This window comes from Primulina tabacum, chromosome 6 (assembly GCF_025594145.1).
Source record: "Primulina tabacum isolate GXHZ01 chromosome 6, ASM2559414v2, whole genome shotgun sequence".
Taxonomy (NCBI): domain Eukaryota; kingdom Viridiplantae; phylum Streptophyta; class Magnoliopsida; order Lamiales; family Gesneriaceae; genus Primulina; species Primulina tabacum.
Genome location: NC_134555.1, coordinates 40,308,964 through 40,333,554, shown reverse-complemented (window position 1 = coordinate 40,333,554; position 24,591 = coordinate 40,308,964). Strand labels below are relative to the sequence as shown.

The following is a 24,591-nucleotide window of genomic DNA, read 5'->3' as shown; positions in this document are numbered from 1 at the left end:
ATTAGTCCAACAGTTATAAGAATATAGAGACATTTAAGTTTGTAGGTCATGGATTAGAGTATTCACGAAGGCGAAAGAAACCATTTTCTAGAGGTCAGGTATTTTATGAGTAACGGTGCATGAGTATGAGCAACGACTCATGATTGACCAACTTACAATCCATGACCAATAGTGGTGCATGAGTATGATCTGATGCTTGTGTTGGGTTTGACGTGTGTGTGTGTTTCTATATATATATATATATAATAAAAAAATCAATATAAATTTTATTTTGTTTTTTTTATTTAAGATTAATTTTCATAGTAAATATAGGTCGATCTTACAATAGACTACTCATATGTTTTTATGACAAAAGTTCACCACCTTCCAAATATTTATACTACTAGAAAAATGTATTAACGAAATCATGTACGTGATCTCTTGCTCTATATATGTTGCATGTTTTCATTAATAGTATATAACAATAACATGATTAAGTAATTCTTCCATACGTGAAATATTTTAACAATTAATTTATAATTGTCAAAAGTAAGCTTGCTTAATGCTCGGAAAAACGTAGTATATCGAGATAATTGCATTATAAATTAACAAATTAAATGATTTTTTTTATATAGTTTCCAGTTAATTAAAATATGAAACCATTATTTTACACTTAGTCGTATCGTTAACCAAAAATAAAATCAACAAATGAAAAGAAAATCAGTTTTATTCAATTTCTAGTTAATTAAATTTTCAATTAATTAGTAAAGTCTCTATTTTACAATTAATAATTAAAAATCAAAGTTTTAATAAGTATCAAAATTAATAAATCCGGATTTTCCAAACATCAAAATTTAACTCACAAAGTTCCAGAGTATTGGGCCGAAATTTTTCTAAACCAACCCAGTTCGAAACTCGCCAGTTTATCCAGTTTTTTTTTTTTTAAATTAAAATTTTTGGGCTTTGGCGCAATTGAATCCTCAATTTTTTTTTAAAAAAATAATTAGATGTCTGGGCTTGAACCCAATGTGTAGGGCTGAACCCTAACCCATTGCTATCAACACCATCGCCGCCTGCGTGCGACTCCACCTAGGAGCGGTTATGTATGGTGTGTGTGTATATATATATATATAAACTTATGCAATAGCAGTGTTATAAAAAGCTCACTTAAACTCTGCTTAAAGTTCGAGAAAAACGCCCCGTTTCGGAGAAAAGCTGAAAAAAACGGTTAAATTGTAGTTTGACCGAATTAAGCGTAATTAAGACGTTTAATTAAGTGTACTGAAGTACAATTAATCGTATTTATTTATTTTTAAATTTTTTATTTTGAAAATATGTTTTTTTATTTTAAAATAATAAATTAGGTTTAAAATTTAGATGTTTATTTTTTAATTTTAACTATGATTAAGTATGTCTGATAATGATTTGACAAATATTTAGCATTTTTTAATGTGCTCTAGTTGCAAAAACAAATAAATATTGTAATTTTGAGATTTTTATACTTTTATAAATATGTGAATTAATGAATCAGATTTAAATTTATCATATTTATGTATTATTTTATCTATTTATTGGTTTGAAATAATTACAATTACACTAGAGATAAAAAACTATTTTTCACGCTTAAACTTGTGCTAATCTCGCTTAAGCTTGAAAAGCTTGGAGCTCGACATCCGTGTTTCGGGGCAATGTCACGCTTTTTAGAATTTGTGCAATACAAAATAAGAGTGTGAAGATTCTAGGATTATCCTTGTACCCTCAACATAACAGTGTTTCTATTTATCATATCTGTAAAAAGAATATGAAATGGGCCTAAGATGGGAAATATAGAGGTTTATAATGGGAGAGGAATAAAATAATTTAAAATCCAAGATGTACAAAATGGAAGACAAGTGAACTAATTATTGCTGTCACAATCTTTTCATTTTAATGTTTTTTTTTCCTGATTTTATGTGATGGATCCCAATTAGTTTCATTCCCAGATTGTACAAAGATAACTTGTCATTAAGTATTTGATTCGTACGCACAATGAGTCATCATTCCCCAAATATTTATACCTAAAATTTTCAGAAATGAATCACTAATAAAAAAACACATATCGCAATTCGATCTAAATTTACTATTATTGCAATGCAAAATGGGAGGCAGGGGAGTCACACAAATAGAAAAGGGAAAAGAAAGTGACGAGCTTGGGTGTGTGTGTGTTTTTTCATTTGTTTTATAAACCCCTTTTCGCATTTTCATATGTTTGTATATTAATTAATGACTTTAAAGCATTATGACTTCATAAGAATTTTATTTGATATTTCGGGTATCAACCAAAATATTGAAAATTTTCAAATCTGATATTGATATCGAAAATTTCGGTATATCTAATTAATATGGGTATGTTTTACCCGTAGCAGCAGACAAGTTGTTTATTGGCCAGGTTGTTGTATTGATATGCAGCAGTGATGTATCATCTTTCTCCGGCGAAATCGTGTGAGGAAGTCACTTGGCAAAATGGTAGCCTGCTCGCACAGGCCGTGAGAGAGCGGGCTGTGCGCGCTAATGGAGGGAAAAACCTTCACGGCATACGCCACCACTCAGTACAAGCTTTCATATAGCACAGTCGTCAGACGATAAGCGGGTAGTAGGAATCGAACATGCATCGTTAGCTTGGAAGGCTTGGGGTTATAGTCGACGTCGATTCAGTATTTTGAACGTCTCTAATTCAAAACCGAACATGATACTTTGGTTTTCACTCGGATCCTTCATGGAAGATAAGTCAATTAGTAGATATAAGATTTGTTTAGAATGAACAAAATTCTACTTATAAAATTTATGGGGAAAATTTGTAAAATAACTTCGGACAACTATTTAATTAAGAAAATAACATCTTCATGTCTATTTATCCCACATTTATGTCAGTTTTTTTGTTTAATATAAACAAAACGAATCACTTTGGTATGATTACACGCACTAATTTCCACAATGTTTGAGTTAAAACTCCTTTAAATCCATTTTATATGTTTCCCGGAGTAATATAATTTTTAAAAAACTATATATCACGATTAGGAACAATCTAATAAATTTATCATTCACAAAAAGAAACTACATTTCATATCACTGTTGGGGCTTCACAGAAATTAAAAGATAACGAACATAATTTAAAATTTTTATCGAGTTTAATCTTCTACTCTTCCATGTCACTTCTCTGAAAAAACGACATTTCTAAAAACAAACACATTTGTTTAATTAAAATAATAAAAATAATATCAAATAAAACTCTTTAGATATCCACAAATTAACGCAAAAATAATCCAATATTTAATTTGTCGTTTACGTAAGCAGGTTATAATATTTTTATTAAATAAAAATAGATAAGTTTTGTAAATAACTTGTGTTCATTTAAATAAAGTTTATCTATGTGTTAAATATTAATTTTCGTTAGAGTGTTGTGTGCTGGTGTTGACAATACTGAGCGCAACACCAAATTTCGATATATTAGTTTACAATTATTTCTTGGCACATCAACTTTTTAGATAATACCAAACATTTCCAGCGGAGATTTGCAAGAAAAAATGGTCCCTCCTCACATGCCCAATTTACGTGGGTTTTGAATGTTTTTAAGGAAAGGGCCCTCCTTTTGGCAAGATTATGAAAAAGCTATAAATTATTGTACCATGTTTGTGTAATGTTGATTAAAATATTTGCCGGCTTCTACAGTCCAAAGGAGAAATCGATGTGTATTTGTCAGTTTACCTTACTTAAATGCTGACATCTGCGTTGTTTTCTTGGAATATAGACATATACAGCTATATGTGCTGTCGAAACCCGTCAAGGGAAATCCTCTTTGGGACTCGGAATGGGAAAATTGGTGTCACTTGTTTCAGCTGTGCTATTGGTTGCATCTGTGTTTTGTTCGTGTGGAATTGTTGGAGTTGCAGGGTACAGTAAGTATGATACTGGGAGTGGGATTGTGGATGGGAAGCTGAACGTTCATTTGGTTGCTCACTCGCATGATGATGTGGGTTGGCTTAAGACAATTGACCAGTACTATGTTGGATCAAATAACAGTATTCAGGTAGGTTAACGTAAGAATGTGGAGCTATTTAGTCTTAGTGAAAACATCTTTATTACCTGTCGTTTGACACTTTTCAATGCAGGGTGCATGTGTGGAAAATGTTCTGGACTCAGTTGTGGTGTCGTTGCGCCGTAATCCGAATAGAAAGTTCATCTTTGCTGAAATGGTAGCTAAACTTTTATTTTTGCTTTTGTGGTTTGTTTTGAACTCTAAGTTCACTACAGAGTCCGTTGTCGGCACCCTGTTCAAATGAAGACAGTACTTGCATAAATGCATTTTTCATAAGTAAGAATACCATGAGCATTAACTAGTCTTAACTTGCTTAAGTAGTGGATCCATTGCAAAATGTAGGGTACATTTCTTTCCCTACTGTGCACAACACTGTGGACTCTTTCCTCTCTCATTTATTGGATTTTTAATGGTTTATCCTAGAGTACATAAGTACCCTTTTCACTTGTCTGTGATGTGCACATCCATGTAGGCATTTTTCTATAGATGGTGGAAAGAGCAAAGTTCAGAAATTCAAGCAGAAGTAAGACAGCTAGTCGATGCCGGACAGTTGGAATTCGTGTATGGTGATGCTTGTAACATTTTATCTGTGATTTTCTTGGAGAAATCTCGCATAAGGTTATTCAACTGACTTGTCTGTGCAGAAATGGTGGCTGGTGTATGCATGATGAAGCAGCTACCCATTATATAGATATGATTGACCAAACAACCCTTGGTCATCAATTGATAAAAAGTCAATTTAATAAGACTCCTCGTGCTGGATGGCAGATTGATCCATTTGGGCACTCTGCAGTGCAAGCTTACCTGCTAGGCGCCGAGGTACACAATCACTTCCCTCGGTGAAACAAATGATATCATTAGTTTCCGTTGCGTTTAGCTCATATTTCATGTATTAATTTACATTTCTGCTGTTTATCTAGCTAGGATTTGATTCTATTCATTTTGCACGGATAGATTACCAAGACAGGGCAAAACGCAAGGGAGATAAATCTCTTGAAGTCATATGGCAGGGTTCTAGGACATTTGGTTCATCTTCTCAGGTTAGAAATGCAGATATTCCCAGTTGCTCCAAATTAAATGTTTAATCTACTTCATTTTGTCACTTTTGAGGCCTGTGTTCTTGCAGATTTTTGCCAATGCATTTCCTGTTCACTATAGCCCACCAAATGGGTTTCATTTTGAAGTAAACGATGACTTCAATCCAGTCCAGGTTCTTTGACAGAGGAGTGTCAATCCCAAAGTTGAAGCAATGCTTGTTTAATGCTTTTCTTAATAGTTCTTTAATTCCCAAAAATGCAGGATGATCCTTACCTTTTTGACTTCAATGTTGAAGCACGGATTAATGATTTTATTCTTGCTGCAATGACTCAGGTGAAGTAAACGAACCGGTTTTTACCTGTAACATTGACTAGAAAGCACACACTCTGAGTATTGCAGAGGCTGTTGTTCATTTGTCTTTGATTCACAGGCAAATGTCACAAGAACTAATCATATAATGTGGACGATGGGAGATGACTTCGAATATCAATATGCTGAGTCCTGGTTCAAGCAAATGGACAAACTTATTCATTATGTCAACAAGGTATCATATTTTGAGTGAGAAGAAAATGAAAAAATGAGAGACTAATCTAATCTAACATACATATAAATATATGACTTCTAATTGTTAATTTTATAATATACCCTTGTTCATATAAGTTAACAAATTAAATCAATAAATTTTTTTACCGAGTTCTTTTGTAATTCATTGTTTATCTCAAATGACTTTGTACTGCATATTGAATTCATCAATTTATCAATCTTTGTTGCTACTAAAATTAGTTACTAAAATGAGTGGATTTTTTCATGGTTGCTAATGCATATTTAATGTTTCTATTTTATCTTTTCTTTTATTTTACACATAAATACATCACTTTTATAAGAAGTTATTTTTTAAATATGAACTAAGAAACATCATACATGATGTAGATATTGAAATATGTTAATATTGCAGATATAACTAACAAATTTTGTGAAATCTTCAACTCTATGATATTTTTTCAACTTTCTTAGACTATTATAAGTACATTAGATTATTATAAAATAATTTTGTAAGAACTTAAGAATTTTTTTATGTATTTAAATTATTTTATTAATTAAAATCAAAAAATTTATGAAGCTCTTGATATTTTTATATAGATGATAAGAAATGTTAAATGTTGACAAATTCCAATAAATTGATTTAAGTAATAATTAAATAAATATAGCTCAATAATTTAGTGATTTCACTTATGATTCATTATGTGTTATGATAATATTTTACATAATAATGTTTTTAAAATTACATTTTCTATTATTATATATTTTGTTATCCAATTTTCAGTTATGTTCAAAACATAATGCAAATTTTGATTGTATTTGCATTATTCTACTACGAAATCATATATATATATATATATGAGAACTTATATACATAAAAAATAATTTTTTATCTTTTCTACATATTAATTAATTTCTCATTATATATGATAAATTTATGTACATAAAAAACTATTTTGCACATTTCAAAATAACAAAATTGTTATTTAATATTACTCACTGACTAAGCTAACTAATTTATGTTTACCAATTCATTATGTATTATTATTGTGATTGCATTTTAATGGAACATAGGCGAGGGCTTAAGGTTGTCACCTCAACAATTAATATTTGTGTTTAAGTTATTATTATTAATTAAAATTACTTTTTGATTGAATTATTTGATTAGTGGGAATAGATTCGATTTAGATAAATGATTTATAGAATATAAAATAAAATACATATCGGATTTGTTAGTTGCAATAATTGTTCATGCTAGGTAGAACAATTAAAACGTAACGTTTGAGTTGCTTTACGGTTTTAAAAGATTTTAGTTAACATTGCATCATTATCACCTATTATAACTTTTGGTAAAACAGTAAATGCATGATCCTAAAATTGGTATATATCAGAGCCAAAGTCATGAGATCGATTGTCATAGATTGCAAGGAGTGTAATTATTGGGAGTGACATTGTTGAAGTGTAATAATTGTCCTTGTTGGATACATTGATTGAACCATGATGATTGAGCTACTATACTGTTTAAAATATTTGAGTTGCATCGTTACCATCAGATATGGTAAAACGACAAATGTCTGGTCCTACAATTGATATCAGAGCCAATGTAACGAGTTCGATTCTCATTTATTGCAAAGAATGCAATTGTTGGGATATAATAATTGTCCCTGCTGGATAGAGGAATCGAAACGTGACGTTTGAGCTGCTGTACGGTTTTAAAAGATTTGAGTTAACGTTTAAACATTGTTAGCAGAAGTTATAATTTTTGGTAAAATGACAAATACTCTATCCTACAAGATTTACTTATGTCATTACTCAATTAATATTACATTAATTTAACTAAAATAAAGTTTGTTTTGAAAATTTTCAAAATACATTAAGTCAAACAATTTATAGAAATTATTCAAGAAAACTTTCATTGACAAAAAATTTCAGTAAACAAATAAATTATTTAATTTTATGTTTTCAAACCCTGAATCATGAATTCTAAATTATAATTGAAAGTTTTGAATTCTCTCGTCATTTTTCTCCATCAATTTTTAATTTTTTTGTCATATTTGACATTATTCACTATTTAAAAGTGTTTTTATGTTTCTTAGGATAATTTTAACTATTATATTGACTTATAAATGCAGCAAAATTAATTAAAATGTAGGACAATAACCTAAATTGTTTTTTTAATATTTGATATTATTCAAAATTTTGTTTTACTGCATATTATTTTTAATGATTACATATATTTTGTATTTATGTGAATATATATATAATAAACTAGTTTTTGAATTATGTGAATATATGCATATATTTTTTAATATTTTTATAATGTTATGACTTAAATCTAAAAAACATTCAGTAACTGTTGGAATATTAATATTCATACATAAAGATTGTGAGGCGTCTCATTAATTTTTTTAAAGGAAGAAAATACAATTATATTTTGGATTTTTCTAATGATGAATTATCTTAAATTTTTTTTCCTCCCTAATCTTTATATCAAATAATTATATCAATAATTTTAAAATTAATATATACATCATATCTATTTTATTCACTCCATTTTTTCTTAGTTTTTTCTATTCATCATACTTCAAAATTCAGGTATACATTTTTTCTCATTAACAATTAATTCATACACTTAATTGTGTTTTCAATGCAAAATAGATATAGTATATATATAATATAATATGTGGAGAAACCGTGTGAGACTTCAAAAATAAAAAAAATAAATGGAGTTAGACTCAAGCTTGAACGACTCACATAAAAAAAAAATAAGAAGATCATAGGAGAAAACACGCAAGCATCAAAGAGATTAATCAAAATCAAATTCGACAACGAAAAAAACATGAAAATTAGATATGATGATATAATTGCTGAATTTAATCGAAGAAAGAATCATGAAAAATAAAATAAAAGATGAAAAAGATACTTAAAGATTCGAAAATCATACAAGAAAAGGATAAAAAAATTAAACCATGGTTTTTTAATATGATCGATAAACAGTGAAATAATATTGATATTGAATAATTTGTGAAAAATTATGTTTCATTTGCAAATTTAGGATCAATATTCATATTCATGGTATACTTAAGTTTGTTACCCACGTGCGACGCGCATGCTTTCAACTTAAATAAGCATGATATATGATCATGTGTGTCCGCATGTTTTGTGCTCAGTTAGACAAGTCAAAACACAGACATACTGTCAATGTGTGCTATGCTCGTATGAACAAAAATCAATATTCAGTTTTATATATATATATATATATTTTTTTTTCTTTTCTTTTTGGAGTGAGCTGGATGAATTTTTTACTTAACATATGTACAAGGCCATTACACCTTACTTGCATTTTTGTGCACTCTAATTATGATTAATTTTAAGGCTTAGGGGTTTCCACTGTGAAATTCAAATCACGATTGAGTGTTCTAACTTCATAATCAGTCATCGGTGCAGAAGTTGTATAGTTTGTGTCTCAGATTTCTGGAAAACTAAATTTGTGAACTCTTGATAGCATGATGTGTCCGTTTTACTTCATCAAATGAGTCTGAGAGAGCTTACTGAAACAGGATGGCCGGATGAATGCACTATATTCAACACCATCTATATACACAGATGCAAAACATGCTGCCAGTGAATCTTGGCCCCTGAAAATTGATGATTATTTCCCGTGAGCACTAAATAACTATTAGTCCTAATTTTTGTTATTTTGATAATTATATTTAACTTGATCCAATATAGAATTAATTTCTGTTGATTTGGAATAGATATGCAGATAGTGCTAATGCTTACTGGACTGGATTTTATACGAGTCGCCCGGCACTGAAAAGATACGTTCGTTTGCTGAGTGGATATTATCTGGTATTCTCAGACATATTTGTAAATTAATTACTCAAATTCCTCATCAACTAATTTTTTTTGCTTAGGATTCAGCACCTGATTATGTACTTGCATGATTTAGTTATGGAACTTTATTATTTTAATGGTTTAATTTTGCAATTGTATTATGACTGGTTATTGATAACCATCATGAACTATAAGAACAGAGTATGACAACCATGACAAGTGACTGGAACCCCAATTGCTATTCCAGCCCCATTCTGCATGCTGATAGTAATCTTCTCATTTTTAGGGATATACTGTTGACCACTGGGTGTTGATAATATTTGAAAAGGTATTGGAATACACTCATTTTGTGAATGTGTAGGCAGCTCGGCAACTTGAATTTCTGAGGGGAAGAACAACTAGCCCCAGTACTGATGAGTTAGGTAACGCGTTGGGCATTGCACAGCACCACGATGCTGTCAGTGGTACAGCTAAACAGCACACTACAGATGACTACGCAAAACGACTGGCCATTGGAATCGCAGAGGTGCAATTCTATGATATTTTTCACCATAATTACATAACGATGTCTTCCCTTATGCTTATATATGGACTTAAAAGGTTAAAATACTATGGTTATTAACCAATTGTGCTATATTTTTCAGGCAGAAACTGTGGTGAATTCAGCTTTGTCATGTCTGGTTAGTTCTAATATGGAAGGGCAGTGTGCTGAATCTACAGTGAAACTTAGCCAGGTGGCATTTACAACTTTATGAACTTGTTTGAGTTACCAGTGATCCAACTTAGTGACATTGTTCTCTATCTTCTCACTAACAGCAAATCATTCCCATCTAAACTACCTACACTACCCACGTTTGTGGGATTTGAACCCAAGACCCCCATTGTATATCAAAAAAGAGCAGAAAATCATTCTTTCCCTTTCATAGGACAGAAGCTAAACACTTGTCTAAGTTTTTAAATAAAATTTTATAAAGCATGCATTCAAAGTGAGTTGAAGCAAGTAACTACGTCATGAAAAACCAAATACTGGATCCTTGAGCTAATTGGTTGCCACTAAACATGTCTACTCATTGATTGCAAGGTAATACACAGATACTAGTGGCTCAATTTGATCTTTTTTTCGCGGTTAGGTAATATAGCTTAAAAACATGAGTAAACACATGATATGCTCATTGTCAAGAGTTAAGCTAAATTCAGTTGCAGTGGACAAAAATTCTTGATAAGAGCTTGTTTTTATATGTAAATTTGGGCTTAAACGTTTTTGCTTGTTTCTGTTGCAATTTCATTGAAATGTTTTGAGTAAATTTTTTATTTGTTTTGTCCTTCATGGAAAGATTATGTCAGTGGAGTAGCAACTAAATATTTTCTTGTCTAATGTTCAGTTTTTCTCTTTTCACCTTTTGATTGGTGAACAGTGTCAGCTGCTCAATATAAGTTTCTGTCCACCAACAGAGGAAGATATTCCCGAAGGAAAGAGTTTGGTCTGAACTTTTTTCTGTGTATGCTCATTTTTCAACATGTGGTAAATGGTGTGGTTTACCTAGGTTTAACACTCTTTTTCAGGTTGTTGTGGCGTACAATTCACTGGGATGGACGCGTACTGATATTGTCAGGATTCCCGTGAGTTACAATATTTTTCTCCTTTCCCCTCTTTGTAGTTGATCATAGTGAGGTTTCAGTTGCTATAAAACAAGTTTGAATTGTTTTTCTTGAAATGCATAGTTGAGCTTATTGCGTGCGGAAATTTCCGCATCTAGTTTTGTATCATATAAGGTCATAAAACTTCCAGTTTACATAGGATATACCATAACTGCAAACTAGTTCATCCGGTTAGGTCTTCGAATTAAATCTGTATTCGTTGTCCCCCCAAAAATCTTATCCTTCAAAGATGTCATTCTGATTAATCAACCATGACATGACCAAATAGTTCTCAACCTTCCGTGTTTTGAACTTGGCATCGATGGAATCAGGGCGTCTTCTTCGCAGCGGCCGCATATGAACATCATTACAGATTGTGACCAAGGCAGAAAATTACGGTCGTTTAGTTTATGGCGCGTGATGGAGAGTGGAGACACATCGCCCAAGCTCGGGGTCATGGTCACCGGAGAGGAGGTATTGTCGGAAGACGAGGTCATGCCGTACTTTGTCATTGGCTGAACCCGACTTTTGATACCATGTAGTTTTATATAAGAGAATATATGCTGAAGAAGATGAATTCTTATTCACTTAACGAACTGAGAAGTACAACCTATACTTCTACAAATCAAATCAGTGGAAACCATGAAGTATAATTCAACCCCACTAAAGGCCAGCTAATTCTAGGAAGTCTTTGGTGCGACAAATGCAAGAAACCTACTCATATATCGGCACTTGCTAGAGGATACATAGGAAGCCCACAGACTGGAAACCAGTGTGAGAACGTCGAGCAAACACTGTTGTCTATGATCAGCCTTTCTCTGAATCGCAGCCTTTTACCAAGGAGCAGCTTGACATCCTTCACAAGCTATTTGGACAGCAACCTTCTCCGTCGACACCTCCTGTTTTTGGTACGGGAAGTGCTGCCATTCAATGTGATATTCCACTTGCTTTACTTTCACAAAGTGACTTATCACGCTCATGAATCATCGATTCTGATGCTTCATATAACTGGACAATTGCATTTTTTCACCACATACAGCCCATTTTCTGCTCCAAAATCACTTCACGTGGCAGATGGGTCATGCACAAGGGTGCTTGGTTCGGGTTCCATATGGTTATCAACATATTTGTGCTTAAAAATATGTTGTTTGTTCCCACACTTCTTTGCAATTTGTTATCAGTTTGTATGTTGAATAATGATCTGCATTGCTCAACCGTTTTCTCGCCTGGTTCTTGTGGTTTTTAGGACCTGGCATCGGGGAGGATGATTGGCAATATTGATTGTTCTGCAGGAGTGTACCTCCTTTGGATGACGCCCTTCTCGAAGAATACCCCTTGCGATACCTCTGGTCCTTATATTTCTGCGATTCAATATCGCCTAGGACATCCGAATTTTTTGTATCTTCAAAAATTATTTTCGTTATTATTCAGTAAAAAAGATTTGCATTTTCTTCGTTGTGATGTTTATCAATTGTCAAAACATACTCATAACACTTTCAAACCACAATCATATACGCCATCTAAACTTTTGCCCTCATTCATAGCGATATTTGGGCTCCTTCACGTGTGAAAAACATAACACGTACACGTTAGTTCTTATTATTTGTGGATGATCATACTCGTCTGTCTTGGATGTTTTCATGAAAGAAAAGAGTGAGGCTTCAACAATTTTTAAAACCTTCCACACTATGATCTGAACACAATTCTCGACCAATATTCAAATCATACGCACTGATAGGCATGAGATTTCTTTAATTGTGTCTTGGGTGATTACCTAATCACTCAAAAGATTGTTCATCAAAGCTCTTGCATTGACATCCCTCAACAAAACGGCGTCGTAGAACGAAAAAATTGTCATTTCCTAGAGGTAACTCGTTCCATGTTATTTACTCGTAATGTCTCTCATTATTTCTGAGGTAACGCCGTCCTAACAGCCACTTATATCATCAATCGGATGCCTTCTTGCGTCCTTAACTTCCCAACAACAGTTCAGACTGTCCTTAAGTTTTACACCGATTCCCAGCTCCTTCGCAACATTCCAATGAGAATATTTGGTTGATCAGCATTCGTGCACATTCATTCGCAACATTGGGGCAAACTTGATCCACATTCTCTCAAATGTATCTTTCTTGGGTACTACCCTAATCAGAAAGGATACAAGTGTTATTATCCTATAACAAGAAAATTATACTTTTCCATGGATGTCACTTTCAATGAGGCTGGACTTTTCTTTCCACGTTCCTCGGTTCAGGGGGAACTTTTTATGAATGAACCTTTGAATCTGGAGCTCATCAACATACTCAATGACTCCCTGACACATCTTACAATCGACCCTCAACACAATCCCACCAGATAACTCCCAGCCTCTTCCTGATACTCAATGACTCCCTAACACATCTTACAATCGACCCAATCAACACAATCCCACCAGATAATTCCCAGCCTCTTCCTGAACATTTTATTCTACCTTTTGACCATGTTTATTCTTGCATAAGGTCACTTCACCTTGGGAATCATCAGGAACACATGCACGATCAGCCAACATAAAGTATTTCCTCGTCGCCGGGTTCCTTGAAAAACAATCAAGGTACGCCGAGTTCTTACTCACCTAGTATTGATGATCTTGATAGGCCCATTGCCTTGAGAAAACGAGTTATATCATGCACCCAACACACTATAAGTAACTTTGTCTCACTTGATCTTTTATTTCCTGCATATCGAGCCTTTGTTGTGAATTTAAACCAGGTACATTTTCCATTAAGCATCACTGAGGCTCTCCAAAATCCAAACTGGGGGACTGCTGCCTTTGATGAAATACATGCTCTTGAAAATAACAACACTTGGCAGATCACATAACTTTCACCTGGGAAACAAATTGTTGGTTGCAAGCGGATTTTCATAGTCAAGCATAGAGGCTGATTGAAGCATTGAACGATTTAAAGCACGACTAGTAGCAAAAAAGTATACCCAAACATATGAGATAGATTATCAAGAAACCTTCGCACATTTAGCCATGCTAAATATTGTCCTTGTACTCCTATCCATTGCTGCAAATTTGGATTGGCCTCTATAACCAGCGCAATGTAAAAAAAGGCCTTCTTGAATGGAGTTCTAGAAGAAGAAATCTACATGAATATACCACCAGTATTTGAGTCAAAGACTACTGCCAACAAAGTATGTAGGTTGAAGAAATCACTCTATGGTTTGAAGCAATCTAGAGCCTGATTTCACAGGTTCACTTAAGTCTTGAAAGGAAATGGATACATGCAGTGCCAATCAGTTCACACAATGTTTGTCAAACACTCCAACGAAGACAAGATCTGTGTTATCATCGTATATGTTGACGATATTGTTATCACTGGAAACCATGAGTAGGAGATCACTCAAATAAAATTGTTGATTTCAAAGGAATTTGAGATGAAAGACCTAGGACACTTGAAATATTTATTGGGAATGGAAATGGCCAGATCAAAGCATGGAATCTTGATTTCACAAATGAAATATGTCTTGGACCTCTTGAAAAAAACATGGATGTTGGGGTGCATGCCTGTCAATACTTCTATGGACCTAAATATAAAAATTGGAAGGAAGGAAGACAGTCTACCGGTCAACAAAGGAAGATATCAGAGATTAGTGGGCAAGTTGATATATCTTTCTCACACAAGACCTGACATTGGATTTGTAGGTAGCGTCGTAAGCTAGTTCATGAACAATCCTACAGAAGAACACATGAAGGCCGTTCTTCGGGTATTGAAGTGGTACCTAAAGGAGCCGCCTTGGAAAAATGACTATGTTTTTGCAGAACTACCACAAGAGATGTATAGCTATACAATGATGTTGACTGGGCAGATCTTTTACTGACAGATGATTCATATATGGGTACTGCTCGTTTGTATGAGGTAACTTAGTAACATGGCGTGGCAAGAAGCATTGTAGAAGCATAATTTTTCTACAAAATTTCGGTCCATGGCCTATGGAATTTGCGAAGGTATATGGCTTCAAAGATTGTTGGCTGAATTGAAATTGGAAGATCATCAGATAGTGGAACTGAAGTGTGACAATCAAGTTGCAATAAGTATTGCCACGAATCCAGTTCATCTTAATCGAGCCAAGCATGTTGAGGTGGATCGTCATTTCATAAGTGACTCAGCTACGTTCCTAGTCATTCACAAGTTGCAGGACATTCTAACAAAGACCCAACCTGTTTCGATCTACATTTGAAGACTTGGTGTCCAAGTTGGGCATGATCGACATATACAACCCAATTTGAGGGGTAATGTTGAATATCTGAAGATTAGATAAGGATGGGCTTTTGAATTATTAGATAAGCTATCATCTAATGTTTTATATTTTAAACTTTGGATACATTAGATTAAGTTGTTATCCAATGTTTGATTTGTATAAGTATAGGTTGTACTTCTCAGTTCATTAAGTGAATAAGAATTTGTCTTCTTCAACATATATTCTTTTATATATAACACATAGACATCAACAAGTGTTAAACCATACTACCACAGCAGAACGTCTTAGTTGTTTTCACCGCAACTTAAAGGATCACCCGTAATGAATAATTCAAAATATGGGAATTTTTATCTTAAGGTGAATCATAATGTGGAATGTAATGGTTTTGGAGCAACTGTTTGCCATGGAAGCAGCCCTACCAAAGAGCCTTAATATTTGGCTCTCGTCCTGCCAGAATGCGTGTATAATTTTGGTTGCTTTTGAACCATTTTACTTTCTGGATCTGTTGTAAACCACAAACCCAAGCTGGAAATATCATTTCACACCAGCCAAGTTTGGCTAATGTTTTCTACTTAACAACAAAAGGATTAATTCTCTATTTCGTTGCTGCTAAACAAGTGTTATATTCGAAACTTTTTCTGCTATAATGGGGGTTTCAGAATAATGATGAAATATAACCAATAGGCTCATAATCTACAGGTTAACGACTATAATCTTGTCATCAAAGATTCCATGGGAAGAATTGTTGAGTCTCAATTTGTGGAAGTGGATAATGTGACGAGTAATGTTAGAAAGTTCTACGTGAAAGCATATACTGGAATTTCAGCTGCAGAGACTCCGAAATATTGGCTTGTCTTTTCAGCATCTGTGCCACCTCTGGGTTGGAATACATATTTCATTTCTAAAGCTTCTCAAAAGGGTATTGATTCAAAATATTATTCTTGGCAATCAATTCCAAAACTTTTTACCAGTTAGGATTTTAAAAATATTACTTTTTAACTCTTGAAACATACTTTTCAGCAATAATAGTCTTCTTAAAATACGAGAGAGACTCAGTCACCTTATTCTCTGTAATTTCGGTGCTCATATATGATATTCAATAATGCAGGAAATAGAAGAAGTGGTTCCATGTCCACGATGGCTCTTCCAACGACTGAAACTATAGAAATTGGACCAGGAAACTTGAAATTGTCTTTTTCAGCAGTATCTGGGCAACTTAAACGCATATCGAATTCCAAAACTGGTGTAAGACTCTGTTTTGAAAAGAGGAGTGTTATCTATTGTTCTTGTTATGCAGTTGAGCTGGACAATAGATCTACAATGGAGAGTGAAAGAAGGAAACTCATAAACTTCCTAAAAATATAGTGCCCTTTTATTACCCTTGCTTTAGTTAGTTTCCTTTGGTCACCAGTCAAAGAGTTTTTTTAATGGTCTATGAACTATTTGAAGTTAAATGGATCAGTGACATAATATAACTTCAATTGATCTGTCTCTGCATCCTACTAAATGTGCTGATAATGTCGTGGAAACATTGTTGACAGCGAGAGATTACCTAGAATGTCCATCTACAAGGCAGTTGGAACTTAGGTGCCAGATCTTGTGCTGCTTGGAGAATCTAAGTATCATTAGTATTAGAATTGTTCTTCAAAATCCACATCATCTGTTTGATTAATTAGCCAATTTTTTTTAAAAAAAAAACTTGAAATAATCATCTTGCTGGATTCTCTGTTCTTTATTTACAGTAATGAAACATTTTCTTCCGTCGTAGCTCATTATTATTCCATGAATAGCAATTGAGTACAGAAGAGGGGCCATGGTTCTGGCATGCTGGGTTTGCTTTTTATTATCAGAGGAGAATGTGAACTGAACTCCTGTAATTCATGCTATTCCGCTACATCCCATTCTTCAAGCTTTTAGTTTGGGCAATATTATAGAGTGTTCTTGATGATGTTGTATGGAGTTCTTTATTTGTTTCCGGTGAAATATCATGATTGCTGAAAGAAAATTCCATATCTATCTATTGGTCAAAATCATCTTTTACGTTACCATACATTTTTAGCCATAGTTTCAAAATGTTTCATCTTCTCTCGGAACATCCAAACTGGAAAAGTTTGATTCATCCAACTGTGAACCAATATCTATTCATCAACTTTGGTTTTTGAATTGTTGCTGCTATACTTTCAATCTTTGATGTCCTCGGTCTAGAGACTCCTTAATCAAGTTTCTTTATCAATTTCTGATTAATGCTATTATACCAGATTGATGTACCGGTACAACAAAGCTATCTTTGGTATTCTTCTAGCCAGGGAGATGCTGATCCTCAGGTACATACATTTGAGTTTAGTTGTCTATGATTGTCCCCACTGTCTATAATTTGAGTGAAAGAACTGCTATAAGTTGATGCATATCACACCTTTCAGTGTTCTGGTGCATATATTTTCCGACCTAATGGAATGCCTCCTTCAGTGGTCTCCAGATCAGTAAGTGTTTTTACCCTGACAAGAATATATGTTCTTCAAGTTAGAGGTGAAATGCCTCTCGAACTCAGAATTATTTTGACAGCTTGAAACTTCAATTAATATTTAATATCTTTCTCAAAAATGTTTTGGCTTGCTGCTCACAGGTTCCCATTAAGATTGTACGGGGACCACTAGTTGATGAAGTGCACCAACAATTTGCTTCATGGATCTACCAGGTTGAGTATTTAAATTTATTTTATTAATTATGAAAGTTCTTATTGTTTCAAAGTTGCACGCATCTTCATCCAACCGAGTCATCTAGTATGTTGAAATATTTTGCAATATTTTCAGGTTATTAGAGTTTATAAAGATAAAGATCATGCGGAAGTTGAATACACAGTCAGTAATTATTTGATCCTTTCCTTTTTCCATGTGATTGTATTGTTTTTCTACACCTCGAGGAACATATGCCTTTACTTTTGTTCCTTTGACTTGCTAATCCTGTTATCCTTTTTCTAAAACGTGTTTGGATGTATTAATGTTATTTGAAGATTGGTCCAATTCCTATGGACGATAGTGTTGGGAAAGAGGTTATTACAAGAATGACGGCTAATATGGTCACCAACAAAGTGTTCTACACTGATTCCAATGGAAGGGACTTTCTAAAACGGGTATGTTTTGTGTTATTATTGTCAGAACCTAAGATCCATAAACTTATAATACTCTGCTTTCTGTTATCAGAATGTGTTATTAAATTACTAAAAAAATAATTGGCGTTGATGACTAGATGGAATTGAGTTGTTAAACTGATTGAGTTTTCTGCTCTTGCCTTTTTATCTTTTTTCTAGTGGATACATTGTACCGATTGCACTATGGCTTGCCATTCAAGATGGTTATTTTCAAAACAATCGGTAGTCATGTGTTACATAAATGCTGATTTTAGAATGTAAAAAAAATCTAAGTGTCCTAATTTTCCAAAAAAATTTGATTAAAAAGTGCGAAACAGTAGTTGTTTTATGATATGTCCAATTCCAAACTACTAAATTAAAACAATGAGATGATTGGAAAATAATAAAGATTTGGCTCATGATATGATAACTGACTGGCTCTTTTTATAGAAAACAACCACTAGAGTATGATGTGGAAATGTCTGTTAATATCTCGTAATAAGTTTATGTGAAAACAGGACATGTTCTTTACCTCTAGAGTTACAGGTGAGTGTGTGTGTGTTTGGGGGTCGGGGGATACAAAAGGCGTCAACAGCCACATCCAACTTCCTTTCAATATGCCAGAAAATTATCTTCAGACTAGTAGAGTTTATCCTAGGTGTGATTGACTTAGCTGTCACAAGATTTCAGGGTTAATTGAGTTATTTTAATATGAGTATTTGGGCTATTCTTATGTGTAGTCGTAACTTCTAGAAGGGTAAAATTTATAGATTGCATGGGCATTTTTATGGTTAGCTTGAAATGTTGTGAGCCAGAAACCTATCCCTTTGTCAGATAAAGAACAACACTTCACAAAGATGTGTGAGCTGCATATTGCCTCATAATACCGCCTTTGGAATCACATTCATTAAGTTACTGGAGGTGATTTGATTTTCATCTTTTGCTTCATTATACATTTACGAGAACCCAACTCGTCTGCATTTTTTGAGTGAGGGAAGCCCAAGTTGCAAGCAATAGATTAAAGACGTATAGGCTATAGCATCATCTGCTTGAGCATTTTGTGCTGTTGAATTGGCATGACTTCACTTTTCACTGATTGCTTCCCGAGGCAGTTGTTGGGTTGTCAGGTGCAATTGATGACTTTTAATCAGTGATTTATTCCTGATGCAACAAGTTCTCCTTCACCTTAGAAAAAATGTGAATTGTTTATAGATAATGGTAGAAGAGTCAGGCTGCTTTTATTTTAAATTGATAATGTAGTCTAATGTATATTCTCTGAAAGGCATCTTGTCACCGTCTTGTCAGTGACTTTCATTACATTTCATATTCCGACCTGATTTTGACTTCTTCATTTTGCAAATTTTCAGGTTAGAGATTACAGGGCTGACTGGCCTCTCGTAGTTACTCAACCTATTGCAGGGAACTACTATCCGGTAATTGTCCCTTCCTTAACTTGCTATTTTCATATTTTTAAGAGAAGATTTTAAATACTTGTTCACGTGCATTCACTATCACCATTATATGCTCAACAACTGATGCATGTTTGATAAAAAACTTTGTTTCGCTCCATCAGTTGTGACTTCTGTTTACCTTAAAAATGGGAACTGATGGTTATGATCATGGTAAAAAAATGTTCAATCTTTTCAGATCAACCTTGGAATTTTCATGGAGGATCAGAAATCTGAGCTCTCTGTTTTGGTTGATAGGGCCGCTGGAGGATCCAGCATTAATGATGGAGAAATCGAATTGATGCTTCACAGGTCTACAAATGTTTACAAATTTTTTGTTCCAATCTGTTTCGTTGTTGGTAGAATAAGTCCAACATTTTTCAGTGCTATCATCGTCCAGGCGTATTTTAAATGACGATTCCAGAGGAGTGGGTGAACCCCTTGATGAAACTGTATGTGCTAACGATACATGTGAAGGACTCACGGTACGGTCATGAAGTACAAGTTTTGTGTGATTTCATGTTGTTATTAAATGCATAAATTGTTGACCCAATTGATAAAAGCTTGAGGCTCCTTACTTTTTCCTTTTTGAAAATAATGAGGCTCCTTACTTTTCATTTAAGTTTCTGTGACTATTAAGCTCTCATGCTATGGTACTTTTTGTCCCATAACAGTAGAAAAGAGAATTTGAAATAGTTTATATTGGCTTAAAAAAGGACTCATATAGTAACTTGTATTAAGTTCACAAAGGATACGAAGTAGTTGCTATAGGACGCATGGTACAACTGCGCTTGTGCGGGTGTGGGCCCGGGGGCGTGACAGACTGGTATCACATATGGTCATCAGAAGGAACACCGGAAATAAAAGCTATGCAGGGCAAAATGCTACGTGGGTGGGAGCCACCTCTTAAAACTGTGGGGCAAAGTGCTACATCTACGAGAGCCACCTATTGAACTTATAGGAGTCACATCTAGATTCTCGGTGCTGGTGAATCAAGGGTGAGGGCGCGACGAGGATATTGTATTTTCAGGAGAGTTGATTGTAGCACTCTTTGTTCCACATGGGTTAGAAAAACGAGCTTGAAATATATAATGACTTACAATGAACTCCTATGACAACTTGTGTCAACCATTTTCATGGAGCGAGAAAGGATACGAAGTAGTTGCTACAAGAGTATATTGTGCCTTCGCGTTTGCATGGACACAAGTCCAAGGCGCGACACATTCTTTCTTCCAAAGTATTGTTGTGCACTATCAGATATTCAATTTAACCACCCGTTTTTGGATTCCCCAAGGGCTAGCCAACACAATGATTGCTAGTTTGTGACTTTCAAACTATTTTGAATTCACAGTTTTTTGCCAGGGAAATTATAAATGGGCGTTAAACGAAAACAATATGCCTTCTTGGTCCATTGATTATGGAAGGAAATGAGACTTTCTTAGAAATTGAAAATATAAATTTCAAGCATCTCTTTATGTTATGCAAGCGAAACCTTGAATTGAAATAAGAGGGGCTTTTTCTTCTTTTTAAATATAATAAATTCTCCCCCACATTTGCAAGATATAGCAAATGTGAGGACCTCGACAAACTAGGAAAATCTCTCAAATGATCTGAGAGATATAATAGAATCCCCCAAATCATATGAGGTTTCTTAATTATTTTTTATTTTTATTTCTTAAAATCGTTGGACCCGATCTAACATATTAAAGCTCTCATATCATTTGGAGGATTATCCTAGTTTGTCGAGGTCCCCACGTTTGCTATATATTTCAAATGTGGGGCCTATATTTTAAAAAAAGAAAACTATATAAGAAAATATCGGTGTCAAGCATTCGTAAGAATCTATACGTGGAGTTGGATTACTACATTTAGTTTTTCTCTCTGTTTTTATATTCTTGGGGCTGGTTGATAATTCCACGCATTCACATGTGTAGCATTAGCTTCAATTTCTCTAGTTCAACGTTGAAATACGGCCTGATGGCTGTAAGTAAGATGTATGACTCACTTTCAGTTACCAAACTCAGAGAATTAGAGTAAAGAAGCAATACAAACTGTAAATTTGAGAGAAAATGTAACTCTACATTTAATTCATGAGCACAATGCATCTTTTATAGGATACAAGAGGTATTACAAAATTCCATAAAATCAGAAAATATATTTTCCTACCTAATTTAAAAGATTTAAATTATTGCATCGGATTACAAACAATATTTCTAATTATTTGACAAAGTCCTAAAATTATCCTTTATTTTATCTACACAATCCAACAGTAAGAGTGGAAATAAGGGTTGAAATATTGACCACAGAAAATGTACCAATTTAGATGCACATTTGGGATCACTATGTACAATATCCTAAAGCAGTAGGAGAGCGAAAAGATTAATGTCTATAACAATGTTGCTTTGTTATATCTCTTTAGGTTCGAGGAAATTATTATGTTGGCATCAATGAGCTTGGTTCCGGAGCTCGTTGGAGGCGGACTACTGGTCAAGAAATCTATTCACCTCTTCTTTTAGCCTTTTCACATGAGGTATATTTGGTTGTTTAACATGGATATGAGATAGTAATCCTGCAATCTTACTATTTAGAATGGACTCCTGCAGAACTCCGGATATTGGAAATCTTCTCATTTGGCAACGGCAACTATAATGGATGCAAACTATAGTTTACCTCTTAATGTTGCATTAATAACACTTCAGGTGATTGTTTTTTATTTGCATATGTTCTATGAATAATCTATTTCCACTGATCCTTTGGCTTCCGTTTTTCAGGATTTGGCTGATGGAAGTGTGCTCCTACGTTTGGCCCATTTATATGAGGTGACTCACTCAATTTAATTGCAGTTGTGCTTATAAATTCATGATTGTAACTGTGTTGGATGTCATTGGCACGAGCGAGAGCAAATTTACACCTAAATATTGCGTACTTCATTTCCTTTTATAGGAATACACCATAAGACAGTAAGAAACATACCTCTCACATGTTATCTAGGTCCTTTCGAAACTTTTCTTTGCCAAAATGCGTCACTTATTCATGAACATTTGTCCTAGGCCGGTGAAGATCCTGACTAGTTCTACACTTGCCAAAGTTGAACTGAAGAGGATGTTTGGTGGAAAAAAGGTTTGTATGTTGTATACGGCACCGAGTATTACCTTTTGTCAAATGCAAGGTTATTTTTATCCAATATTTAGCTGGAATTCCTTTTGGGCTACTTTCTAACTTTTTTGCCCTTCTTTCCGTTTTCTCATCCCCAAATTTTCTCCCGTGTTGATACGAAAGTACTTTTGGCCATTTATGTATTTCTTAAGATCAATCAATTTCATTCCCCTCTTCATATAATTTGATGTGTATTTCCGATTTGATGTGTATTTACGAAAGCATATGCAAAGCATACACGTCAAGTAATCTGTGTTTACTTTGGTTTTTGTGTGTTCTCCATTTCAACTTCTACACTTTTCTGTCATGTCCCTCAACTTTTCTCGCCGAAGGGCTCACGTCAAAGGAGCAGAAACCGATGAAAGTAATACTTTTATGTAAAACACTAAAGAAAATGACACTAGTCTTTAGTGAAAGTTATATAAACCAGTGTAAACTATCACGTGAATCTTTTTATGCTTTTGGTATTGACTTGAAATCGCATTTCAGATAAAGACGCTCAAGGAAACAAGCTTATCAGCAAATCAAGAAAAGTCTGAGATAAAGAGAATGACATGGGAAGTTAAAGATGAAGTTGGAGCCGAGGCAGCAGCAGCTCCAATCAGAGGTGGTCCTGTGGACATGTCAAGTCTTACAGTCGAGCTCGGTCCCATGGAGATCCGGACTTATCTCTTAACCTTTTGAAAAATGTTCATCATCTCCACCATTTGGTATCCGGAGTAATGCTTTCTCCTTTCTAATGAATGACAGAACGACGATTTCTTCTTTATACTGGGAATAAGTGATGACTGTCTTTGATCCGCCGGTTTGTGGCCTACAAAAATGGCCACTGATGCAGTTAAAATAACGAGAGGGGATGGTTGCGGTTGCTATGTGGTGCAACTGTACAGCCGTATAGTTCACATATATATTTTCATCTCGACTTTTTTCTTCCAGTTTTCCACACGAGTATTGAAAAATAAGTGAACCAAATGAAATACTAGTTGTAGTTACTCCAGATTAATAAAATTACTATTATTTATAGTGAAGTACTGGCAAAAAGACGTGTAACTTTTTGGCATTTGTTAATCAACAAAAGCTTTACATAAATTGCTACTTTACTTTGAAGGTGCCATGTTTGTTCCAACTAAAATACGTCTCTTGTCGAGAAAATATGTACCTAATTAAAATCGATAAATATTTCAAATGAACTGCGTAGTGGACTAAATAAATTGGACAAACAAACACTCATTCGTGAAAAGTTTTTCATGCCGTAATTGTTTCCCAATTGTCAGATAGGATGAATGAGAGAAATTAGCCGATGTTCGAAAATAGTCGTTCGAAGTTTGAAAAAGAGAAGAGAGAAACAAAAGGAAAAAAAAAAAAAGAGTTAAATGACATCGTCTTCTTCACTGTCCCAATTCGGGACAACCGTTTTGTGGTGTCTAGGCACAATCTCACCAAGAGCCTCGGGTCACTGCATTACCCTTTGGAGCCCGCAACCGTTCGATGAAAATCAAAACTTGCTATTG

At 34.1% G+C, this 24,591-nt stretch overlaps 1 protein-coding gene across 2 annotated transcripts in view; it reads left to right on the top strand.

Annotated features, from left to right (window-relative positions):
* Nucleotides 1-3,552: 3,552 nt before the first annotated feature.
* The window catches only part of LOC142549532 (alpha-mannosidase-like), a 40,564-nt gene continuing 19,525 nt past the window's right edge, over nucleotides 3,553-24,591 (top strand). Inside the window, exons 1-29 of one of the 2 annotated variants that reach the window (XM_075658521.1) lie at nucleotides 3,553-4,045; nucleotides 4,128-4,211; nucleotides 4,527-4,615; nucleotides 4,699-4,873; nucleotides 4,975-5,094; nucleotides 5,181-5,264; nucleotides 5,354-5,425; nucleotides 5,523-5,636; nucleotides 9,193-9,293; nucleotides 9,391-9,484; nucleotides 9,831-9,995; nucleotides 10,114-10,203; nucleotides 10,885-10,950; nucleotides 11,033-11,089; nucleotides 16,049-16,268; nucleotides 16,458-16,594; nucleotides 17,608-17,673; nucleotides 17,770-17,829; nucleotides 17,973-18,044; nucleotides 18,160-18,207; nucleotides 18,360-18,479; nucleotides 19,844-19,909; nucleotides 20,124-20,236; nucleotides 20,325-20,409; nucleotides 22,344-22,454; nucleotides 22,513-22,623; nucleotides 22,696-22,743; nucleotides 22,975-23,044; nucleotides 23,570-24,108. In XM_075658521.1, the coding sequence (XP_075514636.1) occupies nucleotides 3,827-4,045; nucleotides 4,128-4,211; nucleotides 4,527-4,615; nucleotides 4,699-4,873; nucleotides 4,975-5,094; nucleotides 5,181-5,264; nucleotides 5,354-5,425; nucleotides 5,523-5,636; nucleotides 9,193-9,293; nucleotides 9,391-9,484; nucleotides 9,831-9,995; nucleotides 10,114-10,203; nucleotides 10,885-10,950; nucleotides 11,033-11,089; nucleotides 16,049-16,268; nucleotides 16,458-16,594; nucleotides 17,608-17,673; nucleotides 17,770-17,829; nucleotides 17,973-18,044; nucleotides 18,160-18,207; nucleotides 18,360-18,479; nucleotides 19,844-19,909; nucleotides 20,124-20,236; nucleotides 20,325-20,409; nucleotides 22,344-22,454; nucleotides 22,513-22,623; nucleotides 22,696-22,743; nucleotides 22,975-22,995 (2,808 nt within the window). In that variant the 5' untranslated portion in view covers nucleotides 3,553-3,826 and the 3' untranslated portion in view covers nucleotides 22,996-23,044; nucleotides 23,570-24,108. Of the gene's footprint in view, nucleotides 4,046-4,127; nucleotides 4,212-4,526; nucleotides 4,616-4,698; nucleotides 4,874-4,974; nucleotides 5,095-5,180; nucleotides 5,265-5,353; nucleotides 5,426-5,522; nucleotides 5,637-9,192; nucleotides 9,294-9,390; nucleotides 9,485-9,830; nucleotides 9,996-10,113; nucleotides 10,204-10,884; nucleotides 10,951-11,032; nucleotides 11,090-16,048; nucleotides 16,269-16,457; nucleotides 16,595-17,607; nucleotides 17,674-17,769; nucleotides 17,830-17,972; nucleotides 18,045-18,159; nucleotides 18,208-18,359; nucleotides 18,480-19,843; nucleotides 19,910-20,123; nucleotides 20,237-20,324; nucleotides 20,410-22,343; nucleotides 22,455-22,512; nucleotides 22,624-22,695; nucleotides 22,744-22,974; nucleotides 23,045-23,569; nucleotides 24,109-24,591 lie in introns of those variants that run through there. The other variant, XM_075658520.1, reaches the window with a different exon arrangement.